Source organism: Elephantulus edwardii, unplaced genomic scaffold (genome assembly GCF_000299155.1).
Source record: "Elephantulus edwardii isolate Elephantulus edwardi_28Jun2011 unplaced genomic scaffold, EleEdw1.0 scaffold00102, whole genome shotgun sequence".
Classification (NCBI taxonomy): domain Eukaryota; kingdom Metazoa; phylum Chordata; class Mammalia; order Macroscelidea; family Macroscelididae; genus Elephantulus; species Elephantulus edwardii.
The window spans coordinates 8012335-8033823 of NW_006399852.1; the positions used below are offsets into that span (position 1 = coordinate 8012335).

General features: G+C 40.9%; 1 protein-coding gene across 1 annotated transcript in view; it reads right to left on the minus strand.

Moving 5' to 3' along the window:
• UTRN (utrophin) overlaps positions 1 to 21489 on the minus strand; it is a 704039-nt gene that overhangs the window by 4989 nt on the left and 677561 nt on the right. Inside the window, exons 68-72 of the mRNA XM_006891679.1 lie at positions 20093 to 20158; positions 9473 to 9631; positions 7426 to 7666; positions 3898 to 4006; positions 2680 to 2772 (exon numbers count right to left, since the gene is read on the minus strand). Coding sequence (XP_006891741.1) covers positions 2680 to 2772; positions 3898 to 4006; positions 7426 to 7666; positions 9473 to 9631; positions 20093 to 20158 — 668 coding nt within the window. The remainder of the gene's footprint in view (positions 1 to 2679; positions 2773 to 3897; positions 4007 to 7425; positions 7667 to 9472; positions 9632 to 20092; positions 20159 to 21489) is intronic.

Here is a 21489-nt window from a genome sequence, read left to right on the forward strand (position 1 = left end):
TGGGAACGGGGGGGGGGGAACTGATGAAACAGGCGAGATACACCTAGTGTGCAAGCTAGCTTGGTTTAATCAGTACTCAGTATATCATGGGTTTAAGAAGCACTGGAAGAGAAAAGGATGTGGCACATTTAGAGTCTGGGAAAACCTCTGGACAATTCTACCCTGTCTTATTGGGTCCCTGTGAGCTGGAACTGCCTGGGCAATAACGATTTAGATTTTGGTTTTAGACGATGAGTTTACAGTTTTTCTTAAGAGACAAAATTATGCTTCCACTGTCAGTAACAAATAGTTAAAACCTAGATGGAAGTTTAATCTCTTCTGTCACAAACCAATATTTAAAACCTAAAAGCTTTTTCATCAAATAGAAGACGAGTACTCCCCAGAATAAACCATGTTAAAACAAGACCAAAAAGAACACAAATCATGCAAGTGTATTTTTTAAAAACATCAGGAAATGATTGCATTTTACAGTAGACTTTCAATTTTTTTTAATAAAAAAAATTGTATGTGAAATTGTGAGCTGAGTAACTGTCACTCAAATGTAATAAACACAGGCAATTCACAGTGAAAACAAGCCTGTGAGTCTAACAGAATTAACTAGATTAGGAAAAGAATACCTGGGTTATTTCTAGAATTCAATACATTTGAATGGCATACACTAAAAAAAAAATTGGACAAAATATTTTCCACTGGGGAAAAACAGTTCCAGCTGTTACTGAGAATGAAAGCAGATACATTGGTTCAGAGGAGCACAGTTCAATTCCCTTCATTAACTCTTTGTCAAGAAAGAGATGGACACAACTAACTCTCTGTTCTGAAAACCAATTTAAATGACTGTAAGAGGCTACAACTCAGGGATGCAGCCAGGACTAAAAGGGATATGAATTCAATGAATTTTAGATAGAAGTAGTCTAAAATGTTACTTGCAACAATACAGAGACACTGGAAAAAAATCACATTTACGTAGTCAATTCATGCAATTAGGATTATGAATACGGTTTCACTTTAATTTCAAGAATGCCAAAAGTAGCAATGTGCTTGTGGCCATGCTAATTTTTAATCCACAACAAATCAAAAGTCAAGATGAGCATGCAGATAAATTCACTGAATGTTGGCGACAAGCAATCTGAAAGTTCTCATTAGTTATTCGGGCTCAAGGGATTGGCTTGGCATTGGGAGAGTGCCAATCCGATTTGCTCAGATAACTCCTCCAAGGATGATAGGCTCTGTGAATGGGAAGGACTTATTCAAATACTGGTGAGCTGAACAACTGAAGAGAAGCAGAACACATGAATCCTACAGACGCTTCTTGAGTTCTATCTGGGAAAGGTTCAAAAATGAATTTTCAATTAGAAAGCGTAGTTGTTCATTCATTCCGCTCAGGAACAGGTATTGGGCACCAGCTTCACGTTGGGGCTCACGTCTATTCTGCACTAAATTGAAACAATTCATCCTTTTAGAGGAGCGTTTACTAACACACTCATTTTATAAACTAAGCCCCTCATTTTCATAGAAGGGTACTGGGATTTAAAACCAACTGGAGAAGATGGTAAGCTAAAATTATAAAAAAAAATATCTTCATATTCTCTTTTTGACCAAGAGGAACTACTCAGCACAACTCTATCTGTATTGTCTAATATTCTGATCTCTTCAACACTATCTCCATATTCTTTAAGACATTTAAACTATAATTGTAGTATTAAGTTACTGTTATAGGCCATGGAGTTGGAGCCCACTCATAGCTGACCCTCCAGTGGCTTTTCAAAAGCTGTAAATTCCGCTGGAGGAGACGCCTTCATCCATCTTTCTCCCTCAGAACAGAGGGTGGATTTTAACAGTTTGCCTCAAGATTGGCAGTGCAACCCTTTAACCGAGGCCACCAGAGCTCCGCCACAGCATTAACTGACCTGTATGCACACAAAAGTAGACTGTCTGCTTGAAAGAGCACAAGTATTTAAGATGAGAACTCAACTGAAATTACAAGGCTGGAAGATCCTACATAATAAATGCTTGGAAAAAAAATCAGTCATAAGAATCATTTTCTAATTTCTCCCTTGGATTTCAACTGTTTATATGTGGATATTTTCTACCCATTGTTAGTTCACATGGAAAACTCACAGCTAATCTGTGATGCTTCAAACCATTTGGCTTTTCCAACAATGATCATTTTATTTCATGAGAAAAGAAACCATTAGGGGGTAAAGAAAAAAAGGGAAATCTGAAAATAATCCCCCTCTGTACTGGATTCTGATGACATCAGAGAATAATGTCTGAAGAAAAGAGGAGGAATTACATTAGAAAAGGCTATTTTTCATGCCTTGTTTGGCATGCCACTAAAAGCTCTTCTTTGAGATGAGACGTTTTCCTTGTGTGGCTTGCACTGAAGGGGATAATTTCTTTTTGTAAACAGCTGTATTACTTCATTTGCCTTCGCTTTATCGCTCACAAGGCATAGCAGAAAGCCTCAAAGCCGGATCGCTGCCACTGTGTCCCAGCGAAGTGATGGTATCTCAGCTAAGCTTCCTTTTCTTTGTCAACGTGTATAATGTTAGATTTCCTTTCAAATCCTATTTTGAATAGAAGTTTGTGCTATCTTACCCAAGAAGACTGATGCACCATGCAAGAAAAGGAGGAAGGAGAAGAAAGTGGAGCACTAGGCGTGTGATCGCTCATACTCACGACAGCAAGACGGGAAGGTGCTGTTGATCTGCTCCATGACCTCAGTGAGGTCTGCGCTGGTCTCGTGAGGTGGCGACAACACGTCCTCCGCCCCTGTAAAGGGGACAAAGAGCCACACACGTGCTGAAACCAACATCCAGCATCATCCAGGAGGGGAGAACTACTCCAGGCTATTACAGGCCAATTGTAAAACATCTCCCAGAGAAAGTGACAACATTAAGGGCAGAGACAAAAATACTCCCTATCCATTTGTTGGCAATCAATTTTATACCATTAAAATGTGCCAGGTATTTGAGAGGAATGGATCTGCATAGCAGGGGAGCAAGTGCGAGTGAAAAATCAGACACGAAGTGCTAGCATTTCAATTTATTCATCAGAAATCTACAAATTCACACTTGAAATACTTTTTTCACATGAGAAATATATTCTACCAATTCATTTTGGCTTTGTTCTTTCTCTTTGAAGCCTACAGCAAAGACGGGTTGACTCAGCAAGTCAAGTTATCTTAGGTTACCTTTTTGCTTTTATACATATGTGGGTGTGTTTTGCTAAAAGAAAAAGCCAACAATTTTCTTGATTAAAAAAATTATGGCAAAAATATTTTGGTAGTTATTCTGATTAACATGTTTAAAATCTGTCACAAACAAATTAGGTTGGTTAAAATAGGTGGAATTTCACAGTGGAATTTCTGACCTTGAAGTTTATCAGAAAGAATATGTAACTCCCGAGTATGTGACAGGCTGAGAGGGGCCTCTGCCTCAGGGTGGGTCTGGGGAGAAGCAACGCTTGCAGTGATGGGGGAGCAAACAGACTAAAGAATTCACAGATGAATAATATATGTGGTGTAAGAGTCTTTAGTGCTATATTCTGAATATAAATAAGTATGAAATTATTGAGACAGAAAACAAAATTACTAAAAAGTGACTTAGTCTTATGACAAATAAAATTTAAATTGACTCTCTCCAAAAGAACACATTTTTCTACTTTTACTAAAATTCAATCCACTCCTATAGATTGTAACCATGTGCATTTCAGATAATTACTCTAGTGTGTTTGCTTTTTGCATTGCTCAGATGCATCTGTATTTATCTAAGGCCAAACAACATAGAAAACTCCTTTATGCCCTCAGGTTCTGCTGCCTGGGAACAGCAGTCTGTGACTGAAAACAAACGGCAGACCATAGATCAGACAGGAGCAGCTTTGCCTGGAGACACTGACCTGCTGGTTGGAACTGAGGGCCCGGATCTTGATCAAGCGAGTAGCTGAGTGATGAATGTTGAGGTGAAGCCCAGGGGGAGACACCATTGATTCGGGGATCGGATTCAGGCTGCAGCCACATTCAGAGGACAAAGGAGAACCCAGGTTCAAATAACAAGGCAGTTTCTTTTTGACCTCACCTCTCCCACCTCGGGTAATTAAACCAGTCATCTCCTTCTCTGACTTTCAAACACAGTTTACCATCAGGTGGATGGATGCACAGGCACCGAAGGCCCCTTCAGCCAGGCCCCTGCAAGAACTGAGTGGTTACACTGCCAGTTCTATTTATCAATGTCAATTCCATCCCACATGCTTTCTCTCCATTATTTTTGTGTCAACCAAGCAAATTTGGAAGCATGTTATATCAATCATAAAAATATCAGCACAGACTCTATTATAGTATACTTCTTGCTATGGAATTAATTTTGATACATAGCATCCTCTGTATAACAAAGCAGATTTGTCTCCTAAGATCTTAGGGGAGCTGTGGCAGCACAGTCCCTGCTGAATTGTGTTCCTATCTCAAAGGCTGTGTATCTCCAGTGGTTCAAATCTACCAGTGGCTCCAGGGAAGAAAGATAATCAGTGTCCTCTGAGCAAGTAAGAGTCTCGGAGACCCAAAGAAGGTTGCTCGGTGCCAGAACAGACTTGACGGCAGTGAGTTTGAGTTGTTGTTATGTGCCGTCAAGTCGCCTGCAACTCACAGAGACCCTATGTACAACAGCCTTAAACTCTGCTCTATCCTGTGCTAATCTTATTGTCTCTGATACCCCTGCCCTCATTCCCCCAGTCATTGAATCAATCCCTCTCATCGAGGGTCTTCCTCTCCTGCACTGTCCCTCCACCCTCCCAAGTATGATATCCCTCTCCAAGGACTGGTCCCTCCTTGCAACATGTCCAAAGTATGCCAGATGAAGCTTCATAATCCTTGCCTCCAAGGAGCAGCCTGGTCTTACCCTCTCCAGGATGAACTTGTTTGCTCTACTTGCAATTCAAATCTAACCAGCAGCACCAAAGAGAAAAGTCTGGCAATCTGCTTCTGCAAACATAACCTATTGCTGCCAAGTGGACTCCACTTGTAGAAACCCTCCACTGGGCTTCAAGGCTACAAATCCTTATAGGAGGAGACCACCCACCTCTCTCTTATAAAGCAGCTGGTAGACGTCAATGTCTGCCTTTTGAATTAAAACTCTACTAAGCTCATACCGAATCCACTTGCCAGCAATAGGTTAATATTTGCAGAAGCAGACTGTCAAGCTTTTCCCTTTGGTGCTACTGGTTAGATCTGAACCGTTGATTTTGAGGTTACTAGACAAGTGAAAAATATTTGTGTTACCCAGAGACTTACTCAAATCCAGCAAATATATCCAATTTCAAAATCACAGAACATATTTAACGGCACTTTTGGAGAGCAGTTAAGGCATGATTCAGGAATCAGATTGTTTGGATTCAAATTCTGTGTCACCAGGAAACACTATCATTCTGGGAAACTCCTGTAATAACTTCCTTGGACTTTTATAATCTATAAAACTGGAGTGAGAATTAGTACCCATCGCACAGGGCTTTTTCTTAGAGAGGTGACAAATCAGTATTTCTAAACTGTTTGCAACAGCCCGCCCCCTCATACGCACATTATAAATGCATCCTCAAACCAAACACTGAAATGATGATGCATGCATTGATGAGAATACGATCCAATTAGAAAGAGCAAGCAATTGTTCAAGAGATGCAGAAATGACAAGGTTTCAGATGCAGCTTTTCCCCATTAAATCTGTATTAGTCAAAGTCTGGTAGTTTTTGCCAGTTTTCACTATGGAAGCGGAATTTTCCATCTACTTTTGGCATTCAGGCTACATCATTAAGAAGAGATAAGAGCTTACAATCTGATACACAGAACCATTTAGATATCAGCTATCTCTAAAAGCATTACTGTGTAGTTCTGACTGCACATAAGTCATCACGCAGCGCTACCTTGTGAGATGGAGGGAGTGGGAGTGGACAGAGGCCCTTTGGCTCTTTGAGAGCATCAACAAGCGAAGTTGAGAGTGGCTTCTTTCCTCTATCTATGACTCTGTCCTTAGACTAGGTTGTTAACATAAAGATTTCATGTATTCGCTCCTGAAGAGAATTCAGGAAAAAAATGAATCCTTTCCATGGCACCATTCAGAACCTTTGTATTCACAACCCCACCAATGTCATGCTTTTGATCTCCAGGACAAGAGCTCATGAAAAGGTCCAGCATTCTGGAGGGCTTACACTGCCTTCGAGGCGTTGGGTTACCCTGCACAAGTTGTGAGGCCCTGCGGTAGATGCTCTCCAAAACAGCAAATCTGAAACGATGCCAGACATTCAGAAATGCTAACTCTCTAGCCCACTGTGTAGGAACTGCAGAAACGGTCATGCTTTGAATGACTGTGACCAGTCACAGGACAGGGACACCAATGGCAAAAAGCTGGTTTTCTACAAGATGAGAAGATTGCTGGAGAGGAAGTTGTTCCTGACTTAGACCCACTAAATAATATTGGAGAAAGGCTGTGCTTAGGGTCTGTCATTGCACAGGCAGTGAGAAAGGCAAAGGATGGCATGTGTGCTCAAATCAGAGACCCATCAGGAGACAAGCAGCTCGGAGTCCATGGGTGGGGTTCGTCTACCTGCAACTGAAATTCTATGTCACACAGGCTGCATCTTCAAGACCAGCCCTGTGCCGTCCACTGTGTACCTGCTCTGAGGATCGAACAAGTAATCCCCTCCAGTGCACTTCGTGTCCTAATAATACTAGAATCAGAAGGGCAGACATTCCTTGTGATGCCTTTTTTATAAGTCAGAGAACAAGTTTTGACAACTGTAGGTTAGTGCCCACTGGTGAGTTATAAAATCATTTCGGTAGGTTCTGACCAGTATAAAGAGAAGAAACAGAAAGCGAGAAGGAAGTCACAATATAGAAAATAAGAGGTGGCATCCCTATCGAAGGACAAGTAGTGCTTTGTATTTATCACACAAGTACGTATTTATCATGTGGTAAATTCTATTAGTTACTGTCACTAAAGTCTGAAACCAATCACCAGAAAAATTCAGTGTTAGGACACAGCGGCTGGATATTAATAAACGTGTCACTTCATTTCTTACAAACAGAATGTATGACTCCTGGAGTCTGGGTTCTTAGCTCATTGGAAGATGGGATTCAAATGAAACCTTGGGGCCACTCCCATCTCTTTAAGTCCCACAGAAGTTTCCAACACATAATCATGCTGATAAATGCTACAGGATCTTTTCTCCTAAACTACTCAGTCAGTGAGAAGATAGTTTTGAGTGTTAAAGGAGAATGGGTACTCCTCTCTTAAAAATTTGTTAGTAAGCTAGGCTAACACATTACGTGCTGGTAAGGATTTGACATGTCCCCTTTTAAAGACTGAGATGTGGAGAGGGGGCCTCTCCCCTGACACCCAGAGCAATCTTCCGGGGGAGGGGACAGGCAGGCGGGGTGACTACCTGCTCCAGCAGCTGGCGGAGTCGGTGCAGCTGGGACTCCAGCTGTTTGTTGTGATCCTCCAGGATCTGCATCCTGGCCTCCAGCCGGCCTTTGTGTTGCCGGAGGAGCTTGGCTTCCGCTATGAGCTCCGAGTCCTCAGCCGTGTGATGGGGGGACACGATGGAGTCTGGGGGGGAGCCCACAGGGAGGCCCCTTTTCAAGTGCTGCTCCTTCAGCTGCTCATACTCCACCTGCAGACTCCTGAAGGGCAAGCGTAGAAACCAGAATGAACACCGTGGCTGTGGCCTTCCACTTCCACCCAACAAGGGCTGCCACCAATTGTCAATTCTGACTGATGGCAACTTCAAGTGCAGAGAAAAGTGTTCTGTGGGGCTTTGAAGGCATTTTGGGGGTTTTTGTGTTGTTGTTTTTTAAATTGTGATTTTAACAAAAGTTTACAGAAAAGCTGATTTTCATTCATTCATTATTGCATATTTTCTTCCCTCCCTAAGTTTACTTTCTTCTTCTTTTTTAAAAAAATACTAATTCATTGTATTATAATTCCTTACCCTCCCCCAATCCACTATGCAATGTACCTCTTATTCTGGACTGTTGACATACAAATAATGCCTAACCATATATCCCTTTTAAACAGTTCTTTCCTTTATCTGTCCAGTTCAGTATTCATTATCTATCTCCTCTTTTCCTGGCTTCACCTCCAAGTTCCCAGGTCAGTCCTGCTTCACAACAGTGGTGTTACACAGCATTTGTCCTTTTGTGACTAAGACATTTCACTCAGCAACATGTTCTCCAGGACATGACCCATGTTGTGTAACATTTTATGAATTCGTTGTTTTTCAGGTGAATGGAATCTTCTAAGAATCCAATCCCTAAGCATATAAAAAAAACTTCTTCAGCAGGGTAAAAAGAAAAGCCACGGACTGGAAAAAATACTTGGCCATGACATAAGGGATTCATATCTAAAATTCATAGAATATTTTAGCACCTCAAGAAGAAAAACAAGTAAATGACCCAATCCCAAAATGGGCAAAATATATGAAGAGACACCTCATGAAAAAAGACAGTCAGATGGCAAATAAATAAATATATGAAGAAATATTCAAAATCTATATTAGAGAGATGCGAATCAAAACAACTATGAGATTATCATCTCACCCCAGTAACAATAGCAAAGTTCAACAGAGCAGCAAACAACAAATGCTGGCAAAGTTATGGAGAGATTAGAACTCATTCACGGCTGGTGGGAATGGAAAATGGTGCAACCACTATGGAAGGCGGTCTGGCACTTCCTCAAAAAGTTGGAAATAGAAATGCCATTTGATGCAGCAATTCCACTACTGGGAATATACCCTAAAGAAACTAGAGCTGCCACCCAAATGGACGCATGCACACCCATGTTTATTGCTGCATTATTCACAATAACAAAGAGATGGAAGCAATCCAAGCGCCCATCAACAAACGAATGGACAGAAAAACTACTACGGTATAGTCACACAATTTGGAGGTTAAGTCGCCAGACCTGTTTGTCAAGTCATCTCAGGATGGGTTTCAAACTGCCAACCTTTTGACTAGTGTGAAGTTCTTAGTGGTCTGAGTCAGGTAGGGCTTATCTAAATATGACAAAATTTGCAAAAGCCAGAAGTCAAATAGTTTTCACTGAACTGAGTGACAGAAACTCTAAGACCTCAGCATTGTTAAAAGTGGGAAAAAAAAGAGAAGGTGATGCTGTCTAGTTCTGGCTCTTCCGGATTTCACTGTACAGCTAAGGGATCCAAATTGCAACTCAGGCTTCTTATGAGCATGAAGGCACAAAATCACAGCTTCAAGCATGTGTTTTAGCAGACATTCTGTGTGATTCCCCGAAGGCCTTTGGAACCTGCAGCCTGCCCTCCAGCTTGCTAATGTTCCCTAAAATGCTGACTCCACCACAGCTCCTCAGATAATCCTTCCAAAAATAAGACAGGCCAGGGCCGTGCAGAAGTGACTATTAAAGACAGTCCCTGAGATGTTTTCCCGGGCAGACAGGCTTTCTCCTCCCAGGGCTACCTCTGCTCTTCCTCCAAGTCAGCAATGATGCGCTCCAGTTCTCCGCGCTCTTCTCTCTCCACCGACTTGAGAATCTGCGCGGGGCTCTGTGGCTGGCTCACCGGGGACTCCCCACCCAGCGTCTGACAGTACTGCTGGATGAGGGCGTGCTCGTCCTCCCTGCGGACAAAGGAAACACACAGAGCATCATGCCTGGAACCAAGGGTGTCTCCGAACACAGGGGAGGTAGAAACAGTGATGATCAGGGGACAGTGGGGCCAAGTCGGCTGCCTTTGTCCGGGAACTGATTCACCTGACTGTTGTTAGCTGCGTGGTCCCTGCCTCACTGTGACTGCGTCACAACGGAACAAGTCACCGGCCATCCCCAGGATCCCTGTGGACTGGAACCCTGTGAGGCCCAATAGGATGTCCTGGCTGATTTTTAGCAGTACATTTCCAGGCTTTTGTTCCTACTCCAACTTAGTCTGGAAGTTCTGCAGAAATGTATTTAGCATCATGGCAACTAGCAAACCTCCAATGACAGAAAGGTGGTGTTTAGACATGAGATCTGTTGACTAGGAATCAAACCCAGGCCTCTCATATGGAAGATGAGAATTCTATCACTATACTTTTTAGTCAATTTGTCTATTTTCTGAGGAACCCTTTTCAAGTCACTAATATTGTCTAATAGTGACTTTTGCATTAGATTGTAATAGTTTAAAGTTAATTGAACTTAAATTGTTAACCATTAAAGTCTGTGTTTAAAAGACAAGAGAAACCACCACTGTCACATTCATCTAATTGTCCATATATAACAAAGCTTTTTTTATAATCCTTTGTTGTTGTTGTTGCATCATAGAGTTGGAACTGACTCATAGCTGACCCTCCAGTGGGTTTTCAGAGGCAGTTAATCGCAAGGGAAGAGATTGCCCATCTTTCTCTCACAGAGCAGCTGGTGGCCTTGAAGCACATGCCTTTGCGACTGCAGTGTAGCTTCTTGCCACTAGGCCACCAGAGGTCCCAGTTTATAAAATCCTTTATGTAAAGGATTATATATATTTAATAGAAAGGATAGTACAGGTAAAACCATAACTGATTCCTAAAGGAGATTATCTACCTTTCTAGTCTCCGTCAAATGAGTTAAACAACCTTTCAATCCAGTTGTTGTCACTGTGTTATTGTTGTCACTGTGTGGACCACCGAGTTGGCACTGACTCGCAGCTGACCCTCTAGCAGGTTTTGAGAGGCTGTAAGTTGCACAGGAGGAGAATGCCCATCTTTCTCTCGTGGAGCGGCTGGTGAATTTAAACCATATGCATTTACGCTGGCAGTACAATTCCTTACCATTACGCTACTAGAGCTCCCTTCAATCCAGTGAGAAAATGTAAATATGGATTATGGCAGGAATGACGATTGGAGCAAACAAAGTTATCCTGTTTGGGTTGTCCGTCCTAAAGAAATACAGCCTCACTGGGAAATAAATGCACAATTCTCCAGACAGAGCCCATGACTAGTATCTGGCAGTGAAGGACGAAGGGAGACGGTGGCATGGTGTCTGCACACCTGCCAAACAGCAGCCTCTGGGGCCATGTCTCAAGTTCCTGGTTTCCCATGTAGTTAATCAAGAAGAGAGAGACGGGGACAGGGGATGGTAGTACTTTCTTGACAGGCACTAAATGGACAAGACCCTAAAACTAAGCACTTCATAAATGAAGAAGCAGGTTACGGGGCTCATGGGGACAGTACCGTGTACCCTACTTAGCTGTTACAGATCTCTGGACTTTAAGGCATCGATGAGTAGAGATAGAGATATTTTACCCATTTGCATGGAGTGAAAATGAGAGAATAAAAAGTACAGATCTCATATATCAACAGGACGAATGAACTCGTTAAAAAGATGTTATCGTTGTCAGGTTATGTTGTTGTTAGCTGAGACTCCAGTGGCTTTTCGGAGGCAGTAAATCACACAGGAGGAGACTGCCCATCTTACTCTCACAAACCAGGTGGCAGATTTGAACTTCAAGCCTTTGGGCTGGCAATTCAATCCTTACCAGTAGGTTACCAGAGCTCACATAGAGAGATACAGTAGATATGAAATAAAGAAATAGTAAAGAGTACAGCTGAATAATGCGTAAATATTTTCCAGGCTGAAAAGTACAGGGAAAAAAAAACAGAAATAAAAGACTGTGTATCATTTCCTCCAAATCACAGTAACAGAAGAGAAACACTCAGAAGAATATCAGTGAATTTTCCACATTTTAAGGGGAGAAAAAAGGCATCACAAATAGGTAGAAATCACAGCAAAACTGTAAATCATTTACAAAGGGGGAGAAAGATTTCGCCTCCTACCTTTCCATCATATTAAATGTCAAAAGTCAATGGAACAGTGTTGGGTTTGGCAAAGAAAGTTTATCATTCACACTGCGAAAGAGCGAACCAGTAAGATAATAACACACAAAGAATAAAAGGTAATGGCAATTTTAGCTGTTACAATAAATATGATGGAAAGTGACTCCCCTATTGGTTAAAGACAGTTGATTATAGAGCTATGGATAACTTGGAGTGTTTTGGTGGTGGAAATCGTAATACACTTAAATAACCACTTCTAAAAATTCACCTATTGAAAATCATATAGGGTCATCTCTATTTTGACAAGAACAGAGCTACCATGAATTGAAGGAGGCTCAAGGACAACAGAGTGAACTGCCAGGCTGCTCCCTACTTCCTGGACTAACACACGACACTCGTGGGACATAGCAGCCGCACTGGACTTCAGGAAAGACATTCAGTGCTCAGTACGACCATAAGCTAAATTCTCTTTTGAAGATCTGGGTTCTATTTACAGTGAGACAAGTACATGTTCAAGACAATAGAAATTGCAACTGAGATGCATTTTGTTGTCAACATAGACTTAATTTTTTGTGTGAGAGGTAATTAATGTGGTTTTTTCAATTGTAATTATCATCATCACATTTTCACAAAAGCATCTAAAAGGAAATTAAGGCCATTTTAACCAGTAATTTAGATAATTTTTGTTGTAAAATGTTGTGTATAAACTCTTGTTGCCTACATGTTCTCTATACAAACAGATACACTCAAGCTCTTGGACATATTTATAGTAACCATCAAGAGCATACCCTTGAAATACAGAGAACATAGAAGGTTCCAGATTGAGACTATTAAATGGCAACTGTGTGTCTACTATTAAAATAGAAAAAAATGTCACAAAATTATAAGTCTGCCAACTAAATAACATTTGGTAGCATAGAATTTATAATTATTTCACACACAATAACTACTTTTAGATTACAAAATGATTACATAGCTAAGGATAAAAGAACTGTGATTCACTCCATGACCTTTCAAAAGTAGGCTAGACATAAATAAAAATAACATGAATTTCTTTCTTTTTAAGAACGGCTCCATTTCAGGCTTCGGCATTGTAGTCAGTAAGCTGGGGTCAACCACAGCTAGACCTTCGATGTGACCCTTCCACACCCACCTGCCACGCCAGGGCTTGGGGCAGATGGGAAGGGGATGGCATCATGGCGATGACCTCCCAAAGGTCCTTCCAGCAAATTCCTGCTCCTGATATTCATTCCCCAGGACTGTCCTGGACCCTGTCCTTTCCAGAGCTGTGGCTCCTTCCTCCTAAGATACTTTTTATCCTTAAAATGAATGTCCCTGCAGAGGACCCAGAGCTGGACTATGAGGGAAATACGGAGACCTGGGTCTATATATAGAGAAAACCCAGGAGGCTGAGACACAGTTTAGCCTAGAGAAGAAGCCACCTAGGCTCCATGAAGGGGAAGCTCCTAATTCACCAGCTTTTCTGAAGGATCCAGGGAACTGGTTCCATAGATCAATGTGAGGCAAGACAGAATACTCACATACAAACTCGGACTGCAGTCTCTGTAGACACATGACTAAAAATAAAAAAGAACTTGTACAATTTCAAAAGACAAGGTCAAGTTTGAAAATCCTCATATCAAAGCATGGGACAGAATTCAAGCCATTCTGTTGTTGCTAAAGCTTTCTGATAGTGGTCCCCTATGAACAAACAAAAGGCTGAATTGGCAGTGGTTGAAATGGAATGTTACCTGAGCAAGACAATGCAGTCAGATCTGCAATGTGAAGCCAAGCACTGGTGGGAGTGCAGAATTCTGCCAACAGCAATGGTGGCCAGGGGGCTGGAAGGGTCTGTAGATGCCCTGGACACTCCCACTTCAGTTTTCCTACCTAAGCAAGCTCTCCTTTCTTTCCCAGGTGGCAGAGGTCTCCACTGGGGCCAAGCTATTTGGGTCTCAATCCCACTGTCTCCATTTACTGACCATGAGACCTGAGCCAAGCTCCTGAACCTTGCAGGACATTCATTTACGCCTCTGTAAAACAGTGATCATAGGCTATCATCTCTAAAGTTTCTGTGAGAATTAAAGGAAGTAGGCTGCAGAAATTGCTTCCAACAGATTTAGGTTTGCTCACTCCTTAAAACTAAAACCAAACCACTGCTGGCACTTGACTGACTCAAACTGAACCTTCAGGACGGAGGAGAATTCCCCTCCCACCCTTGGGGTTTCCACGGCTAGAAATATCTACAGAAACAGAAAGCCTTTTGTTTCTTCTTCCTGGGAGTGCCTGACGGATTTGAACTGCCAACCATTTGGTCACCAGCTCAATGCTGCATCATCAGGGTTCATTTTTTGGTTTAGAGTAAGCACTATAAAAATGTAGAGGTTTTGTCATCACTAAGATCATTACTAATGAGGCAGCTAATAATTTTCCATGTCATCCAGTGCAGAATACCAAGAACCAGGAGACCCTGCATGTAAAGTGTGGCATTCAAGAAAGACACATCCCAGACGAGCTCTGGTGGCCCAGTGGCAAGAAGCTTCCCTGCAATCCCAGAGGTGCACAGTTCGAATCCACCAGATACTCTGCTGGAGAAGGAGGGGGAATCTCCACTTGTACCAGATAGATCTTATTTGATGGTATACACACACACACACACACACACACACATACACACACACAAATAATAAAAAAAGAAAGACACATCCCAAACATTATCATAGGAATTTGCTAATTTAATACATTTAAAAAATTATTTTGTGTATGACACTGAGGTGGTTTTTAATCTTTTCTAACATATATATACCTATCTGCTAATAGCTTATGCTGGCTGCCTTAAGACACGGATGTAAGGGTAAAGTTGAAGAGGCATGCACCATGAGAAAGCACCTGTCCTCCACTCAACAACCGCCAGAGATGCTGTTGTTAAGTATCACCGAGTTAAGACTGGCCCAGAGCTGTCCCTCTAGCTGGTTCTGAGAGGCAGGCACCTGTATGAGAGGAGACTGCCCATTTTTCTACCCTGAGGAACTGGTGGATTTGAACCACATAGCCTTGGTACTGCAGTGCAATTACTTACTACTAGGCCATCAGAGCCAGTTCTGGTGGGCATTGCTAAAAACTATCACTTAGAGTCATGAAGTCTATGGGTGAACAGTTTGTTCTCAATCTCAACTGTAACCTAAAGGACAATTGTTGGGACCGACCCTGTGGTGATGTGGAAGAAAGTCCTGGCAATCTACCTTTATATTAAGTAGAGCCAAGAAATCTCTATGAAGCCCAATTCTCCACTGAGTCATAGAAGTATGTCAGTCCAAGCTGGAGTCAACTCAAAAGCAATGCATTTGTTCTTCTTGGTGTGTCTTGAGATGATGTCACACAGTACCAACATGGGAGCATTAGGAAACTTCCAGAAAATGGTCAGGATGGTGGGGTAAGCTGAGTACTGTCCGCTTCTACAATAAGGTCTGTAGGACACGGGTTTGCTCGGATCCAAGCTGAAGACAAAGCAGGGACAGTAGAGCCTTCCTAAGAATAGCAAGCATTTCTTCTTGCTGTCTGTAAGCCAAGATGTGAAACCAGTGGATGTGAGACACAGGAGAGGCAGAGAAACAGGGGAGCTCAGGACCCAGGAATTCATCTCACCACAGGCTCAACTCTCTTGGGAAAGGGGTGGTAGGAAAGCAAGGAGAAGAAAATATGAGCATTACAAAAGATTATGGTTTTCTAGGGTTTTTTTTGTCTGCTTGTCTTTTAAAGTTAAAGCGTGTATGTGTGTGTGTGTTTAAGTTAAAGCAGGAGTAAAAGAGAAGGCACAGGCCCAAGTGAATACCCCAGGGCAAACGTGAACTCGAGTCCCACAGCTGTGCTGGATGCTCTATCTCACAGCACACTTTGCTTTCCCCTTGAAGGGCAGGGACGGTGATGGAGAAGGCTGATGTGGTGAGTACAGTTCTTTCAGAGAAAAAGTTATAGCTTACAAGGTGGGTACAGCTAATTCTATCTTACATGGAAGGTCTAAATACAAGAATTAACCAAGAAAACCAACACCTGACAAGAAATGAAGAAGGAAGCAGAGAGAGAAAATATGGGAAAGAACAGAGAGAAGAAAAAGAGCGGGAGAGGGGAAGTAAAGAGTAGAAAGAAGGATTTATGGGTGGTATTTTTTTAAAAATTGGTGGGAATATGTATGGAAAAGGATGGTGTAAGAAATTATATTAGTCTTTACAAAGGTTAACTTTGTAATCTCAGGAGGGTTCTTTATGACATCATAGCCACCTGAATGGGCTCTGTCACAGATCAGTTTCTTTCTCCCAGGAAATCTGAGGCAAACAGTGGTGCCATAGGTAGGAAGAAAAGCCTTAGAACTCAGCTACAGAATTCTGGAGCCTGATTCCTTTGCGTAAGTCAAATTTTGTAAACTTGGAGGTAGTTAGAAAAAGGATTTTCTACTGCCTTGTGGGATTAATACTCCATTTCTAGGAATGGATATATGCCTTTCAGAGTAGTGTCTGTGTGCACGTGTGTGCGCGTGAGAAATTCCCATCTCTACCCTGACTGACAGAAGTAAAAGTTAGGAGAAGAAGCTGCAGACTTTGCAGGCGCTTGGCCTTGGCAGTTCTGAAAACACGATGTACGTCTTTGCAACCTAGGAGCATCAACATTTCATAACCCAAGCTAGCACTGTGCACAAATTCTGGGTGAAAACTGTGCATTTAAGAATTTTCTTTTTTACTAAAAACTTAAGAATAAAAAGTCTACCAAAAAAGACAGATTTAATTTTTCCATGTTAAATGTCTCAGGTGGCTTAAAGTGACAATTACAAAAATTTCTTTAACTGTCAAGGCATTTTCTCAGATGGTGACATGTTATGTAACATTTGTACTATCATTTATCAAATATTTGCAGTGGACATTAAAATGGGACATCTTAATTTTTACTAATATCACTCACCTGTCAGTCTGTTATACTGTGCTGGTTTGTATACTATAGTGATGCTAAAAGCCAGGTGTCAGCACCGTATCAGTATGGTCGTCCATACTGGACAGATTTTAGAGGAGCTCTGGTGGCCAAGTGAGTAAGGAGTTGTGCTGCCAACCCAAAGGCAGGCAGTTTGAATCCACCAGCTTCTCTGAGGGACAAAGACAGACACTCTCTTTCCATGAGATTTACAGTCTCTGAAAACCTGTTGGAGAGTCAGCTAAATGTTGGTTATGTCTTGATGACAGTATGCTGAACTCAGATTAAGAAAAACATGAAGATCTACTTCTGAAGAGACTATCTAAGGAACCTGTTATGATCAGTAGTGGAACATTTATTTGTTGGCAGAAATAGCGCCAGTAGATGAGACTTCAGGTGAAAAGGTCAAAATAAAACTGGGGAAGAGCTGACCTTAATTACATGGATGAAGTAAAAGGCTTCAGAATTTCTTTTGCTGTGTGTCATGATTCAAAAAGAGAAGATGCATTGACAACTAGAACATGCAATGTACAAGCAATGAGTCTAGGGAAACTTGATGTTGTCAGAAAGGAGATGGAATGCTAGAAAATAGAAATCCCAGGCTTTAGGAATATGAAAGGCACTAACTAGTATTGACCACTGTGGACTCAACAGTAATATGGTCTATTATGTTGGAAATGACAAACTGAAGAAGAAAGGTGTCACATTCATCATCAAAAAGAGTAATTCAGGATTTATTTGAAAATTCAGTGCTGTCCCAGATAGGACAATATCCATTTCTGTTAATATGACTGTTATTCAAATTTAAAGGTTTATTCTAATGACACAAAGTAATTGAAGTTTTTTACCAATTTATGAAATTTATCAAACATGAATCAAGATGTAGTGATAATTATAGGTAAATGGAATGTGAAAGTTAAAAAGGATGAAAGATCAGTAGTTGAGAACTATTACCTTGGTGATAGAAAAGTCACAGAGATTGCAAAACAAATGAAACATCCAAAAGAGAATCACTTCTGTTTCATGGACTATGGAAAAAAAGCATTAGATCATGTGAGTTGTCACAAATTAAGCAAAAAAAAAAAAAAAAAAAAGATTGGACTTATAGAACTCTTAATTGTACTTATGTAGAAATTGTAGATAGAGTAATTGGAAGACTTCAGAAGAGAACAAGGATATGTTGTATAGTTTAAAATAAGAAAAGGTGTACCTCAGAATTATACCATACTTTAGCTATCCTTATTCAATCTGTAGGTTGAATGTTAACCCAAGAAGCTGTTCTACATGAATAATTGGAAATGGAGCAGCAGTGTTAAAAAACAGACGTCTCCTTGAGGACTAAGATGCATCTCACCAAGTCATAGTATTTTCAAGTACCTCATATGCATGTTGGGAGCTCTGGTGGCATAGCAGTAAGGAGGTGCGCTGCCAACCCAAAGGCATGTGGTTCAAATCCACCAGCTACTCTTCAGGAAAAAAAAATGGGCAGTCTTCTCCTGTATGAATAAACTGCCTCTGAAAACCAGCTGGAGGGCCAGTTATAAGTTCAGTTGCAACAGGGAGGTACATAAAAACAACAACAATAACAACAACAAATGCATATGAAAGCTAACCAAAGCATAAAGAAGACTGCCTTTGAATTATAGTGTTAGAGAAAAGGAATGAACATCACGAGATCCCAGATGAATGAACAAATCTTGGAAGAAATGTATTATCTTAGAAGTATGGATGGTGAGGCTTTGTCTCACGTACCGTGGGGAGACATTATCAGGAGACCCTAGTCTCTACAGAAGGATATAATGTGTGACACATCCCAAAGTCTGCAAAATACAAGGATATTCTTAAAAAGATGGCTGGACACAGTAATATTGTTAAAGAATGAATATGCTAATCTTAGAAATTGAAAACTGAAAAATTTCCTGATAACTTTCAAAAGTTTGGCAATAAAGAAAACCATTTAAAATTATATTGAAAGAAATTTTCTTAGTTGAAGAATTTAAAGTACTTCAAATTGGCACTCTTCCTGGTCTCAATATAAAACATCTAAGTGCTATTTCCAAAAACATTCTGTTTTGCACCTTCCCACTGAATGCAAACCATAATGAACCTGCACGAATCAAGCAGAGGTGGTAATATTGAAGTCTTTTAGAATCAGAACAAAAACTGGTAGCTTCATGGAAAAAGGGGAAAATAATGTCCAAAATTAAGTTCACATACAAACAGTGGGATAATAGGAGATAATCAAGTTGACATGCAATGATGAGGAAACACTAGATAAAATACAACACTAGGAAGGTTTTTAAAAAATATTCTACTATGGGGGAGAGAATAGTCTAAAAGTATTATATTTTAGGGCATTATTTTTATCGTAGGAGTATGCAATGAGGGTAGCAGAGTGGATTATATTTGGGGGTATGGGGATTGTGTACCAATGAGGGAGTTTTTCTTTTGCTTTTCAGGAAAGGGAGAAAGGGGGGTGGGGGGGAGGGTTTGTGTGGGGAGAAGGGTGCAACAATGAATGAATGGAATCCCAAAATCTCTGTAGATGTTCATTGAAATGAAAAATAAACAACCTAAATTAAAAAAAAAATATTCTAAGGTCAATGAAGCTTTTTAAAGTTGATAATAAAATAAAACTTTACTATAAAAGTTTAGACTTCTCAGTAAAGATCAGGAGTTTATGTCCACCTTTGCATGGGTCATACACTTCAAGTGGAGGGACTATGGAGAACAGTAAGCAGAAGAGAGGATTTTATAACAAGAAATGAATTCTGTGGAATCACATTTACTAAATTAACAATATCAGACAAAGACGTGCCGTCGAGTTGTAGACGCCTCATAGTGACCCTACTGAATAGAAAGACCTGAACACTTGTATCATTTTCATCGTTTCTCCAAGTTCATAGCGTTTCTGGAGGTGAGCTATTTTGGAAGTGGAAGCCACTCCTGCTTCCAAGCTTGTTTTAATTGGGGAGCTCCACCAAACACTGTCCACCATGGGTAACCATTCTCACATTTGACACATTAGTGTCACAGTGTTTAGCATCACAGCATATACATAGCTACCATTATAAAAGAAACAACCTGACTTTATTAAGGTAGATTGGTTCGCAAATACAAGATTTAATGAATTCATGAACTAAGAAAATAAACATATCCAATTTACACTATCATGGCTTGGAAGCATATAATCTGTGTGGACATTTTAGCAACCACACTTATCAATTTTGATTGGGATCAAAATTCAGAACCAGAATGAAGGAAGATTATTTCCGACAGTCCTAATTCCAGCACTAGCCTTCTCAAGCAGGGCGAATTTCCTCAATTACTTACACACTTCCTGTGGTAGAGCTGCTGTCAGTGAGGAAAGATCCATTCGTCCTTTCCATCTGGGCCAATCTGGAAAGTGAGAATAAAGACGTTAGGAAAGGTAGCCCCCAAAGGGATAATCAACTAGAAGCACATCCCCGTCATTCTTAAATTGTCTTAATTCTGAAAAGCCACAGAGAAGCACAAAACTCCTAAGAATATTTTATAATGAAAATACCTAATTCTGAAGCTATCACCAGGGCCTCACTGTAGGTGTTTGTCTGACATGTGTCATGACCCAATGTGACCTACCTTCTTGACTGATATTTTCCTTCATCTTGTTTATCTTGCTCTGTGCCGTCCACAGAAGCAAAAGTTAACTTCTCGCGTGTCTGATTACATTCCTCTCAAAGCTTAAAACCCTTCCACTCTTTCTTTCTCTAAATTAGCAAATGGATTCTTCCCCATCCAGCTGTAGCCTCTCCCACCTCTACTCCTTTACCTGCTTGCAGTTCCTCAACAAGCTATGTTACTTCCCAACTCAATGCCTTTGGAAATTATTTTTTTTCCCCCAATAGCTCTACCTAGCCTGCTTTCCCCAGAAATTGTACTTAAAAATCTACTATGAATACTACTGCCTGCACTCACTTTTTAATTATGTTATAGGCTCCATCGAGTCAAGTTTGACTCACAGAGACCCTGTGAACAAAAAATCTGAACCCTGTTCTGTCCTGTGCCATGTTCACAGTTCCTGACATGCAAGAGCCCACTGCAGTAGTCACTGTGTCAATCCACCTACTTCAGAGTTGTCCTCTCCTTCACCGACCTTCCACCACTTCCCAGCATCATTCCTTCTCCAAGCTGGCAACTATACATAATAGCTGGTTTATTACTATTTACCAAAGATGCCCAGCCTATACATCTTTACTGACATTTTTATGGCTATCATTAAGATCATCCAATATTTTATACTATTTGAGAGACTCTAAAATAAACCCGTAGAAGAAAGTATTGACATTAACTCAATAAGATATTGTAATTCATAGGTACACCATCTATTGAGAATCTTTCATCCCTACTTTCATTCATTAAAACTGGGTTACAAGACCTAAATTCTGTTTGTTTAGTGTGTGGCTTCTCACGAGTTCAATAATCACATTTCATTGAGATAACTCTTCACAGAAGAAAAATATATATATAGCAGGTGTTTGGTAAAGTGCAAACCACAATGTGAGAAGATGAGAACCCAGATTCTAAAAGAATGGAGTCGTGACTACACAAAACAAATATTCTTAAAATAAGGCCTGTTGGGGTCAGATGTGCCGGAGATGGTGAGGTTGGCTCAGGACAGGGCAGGGTCCAGAGCCACTGTTCACAGGATCACTGTGAGTCTCAGTTGACTTGATGGCACCTAACAACAA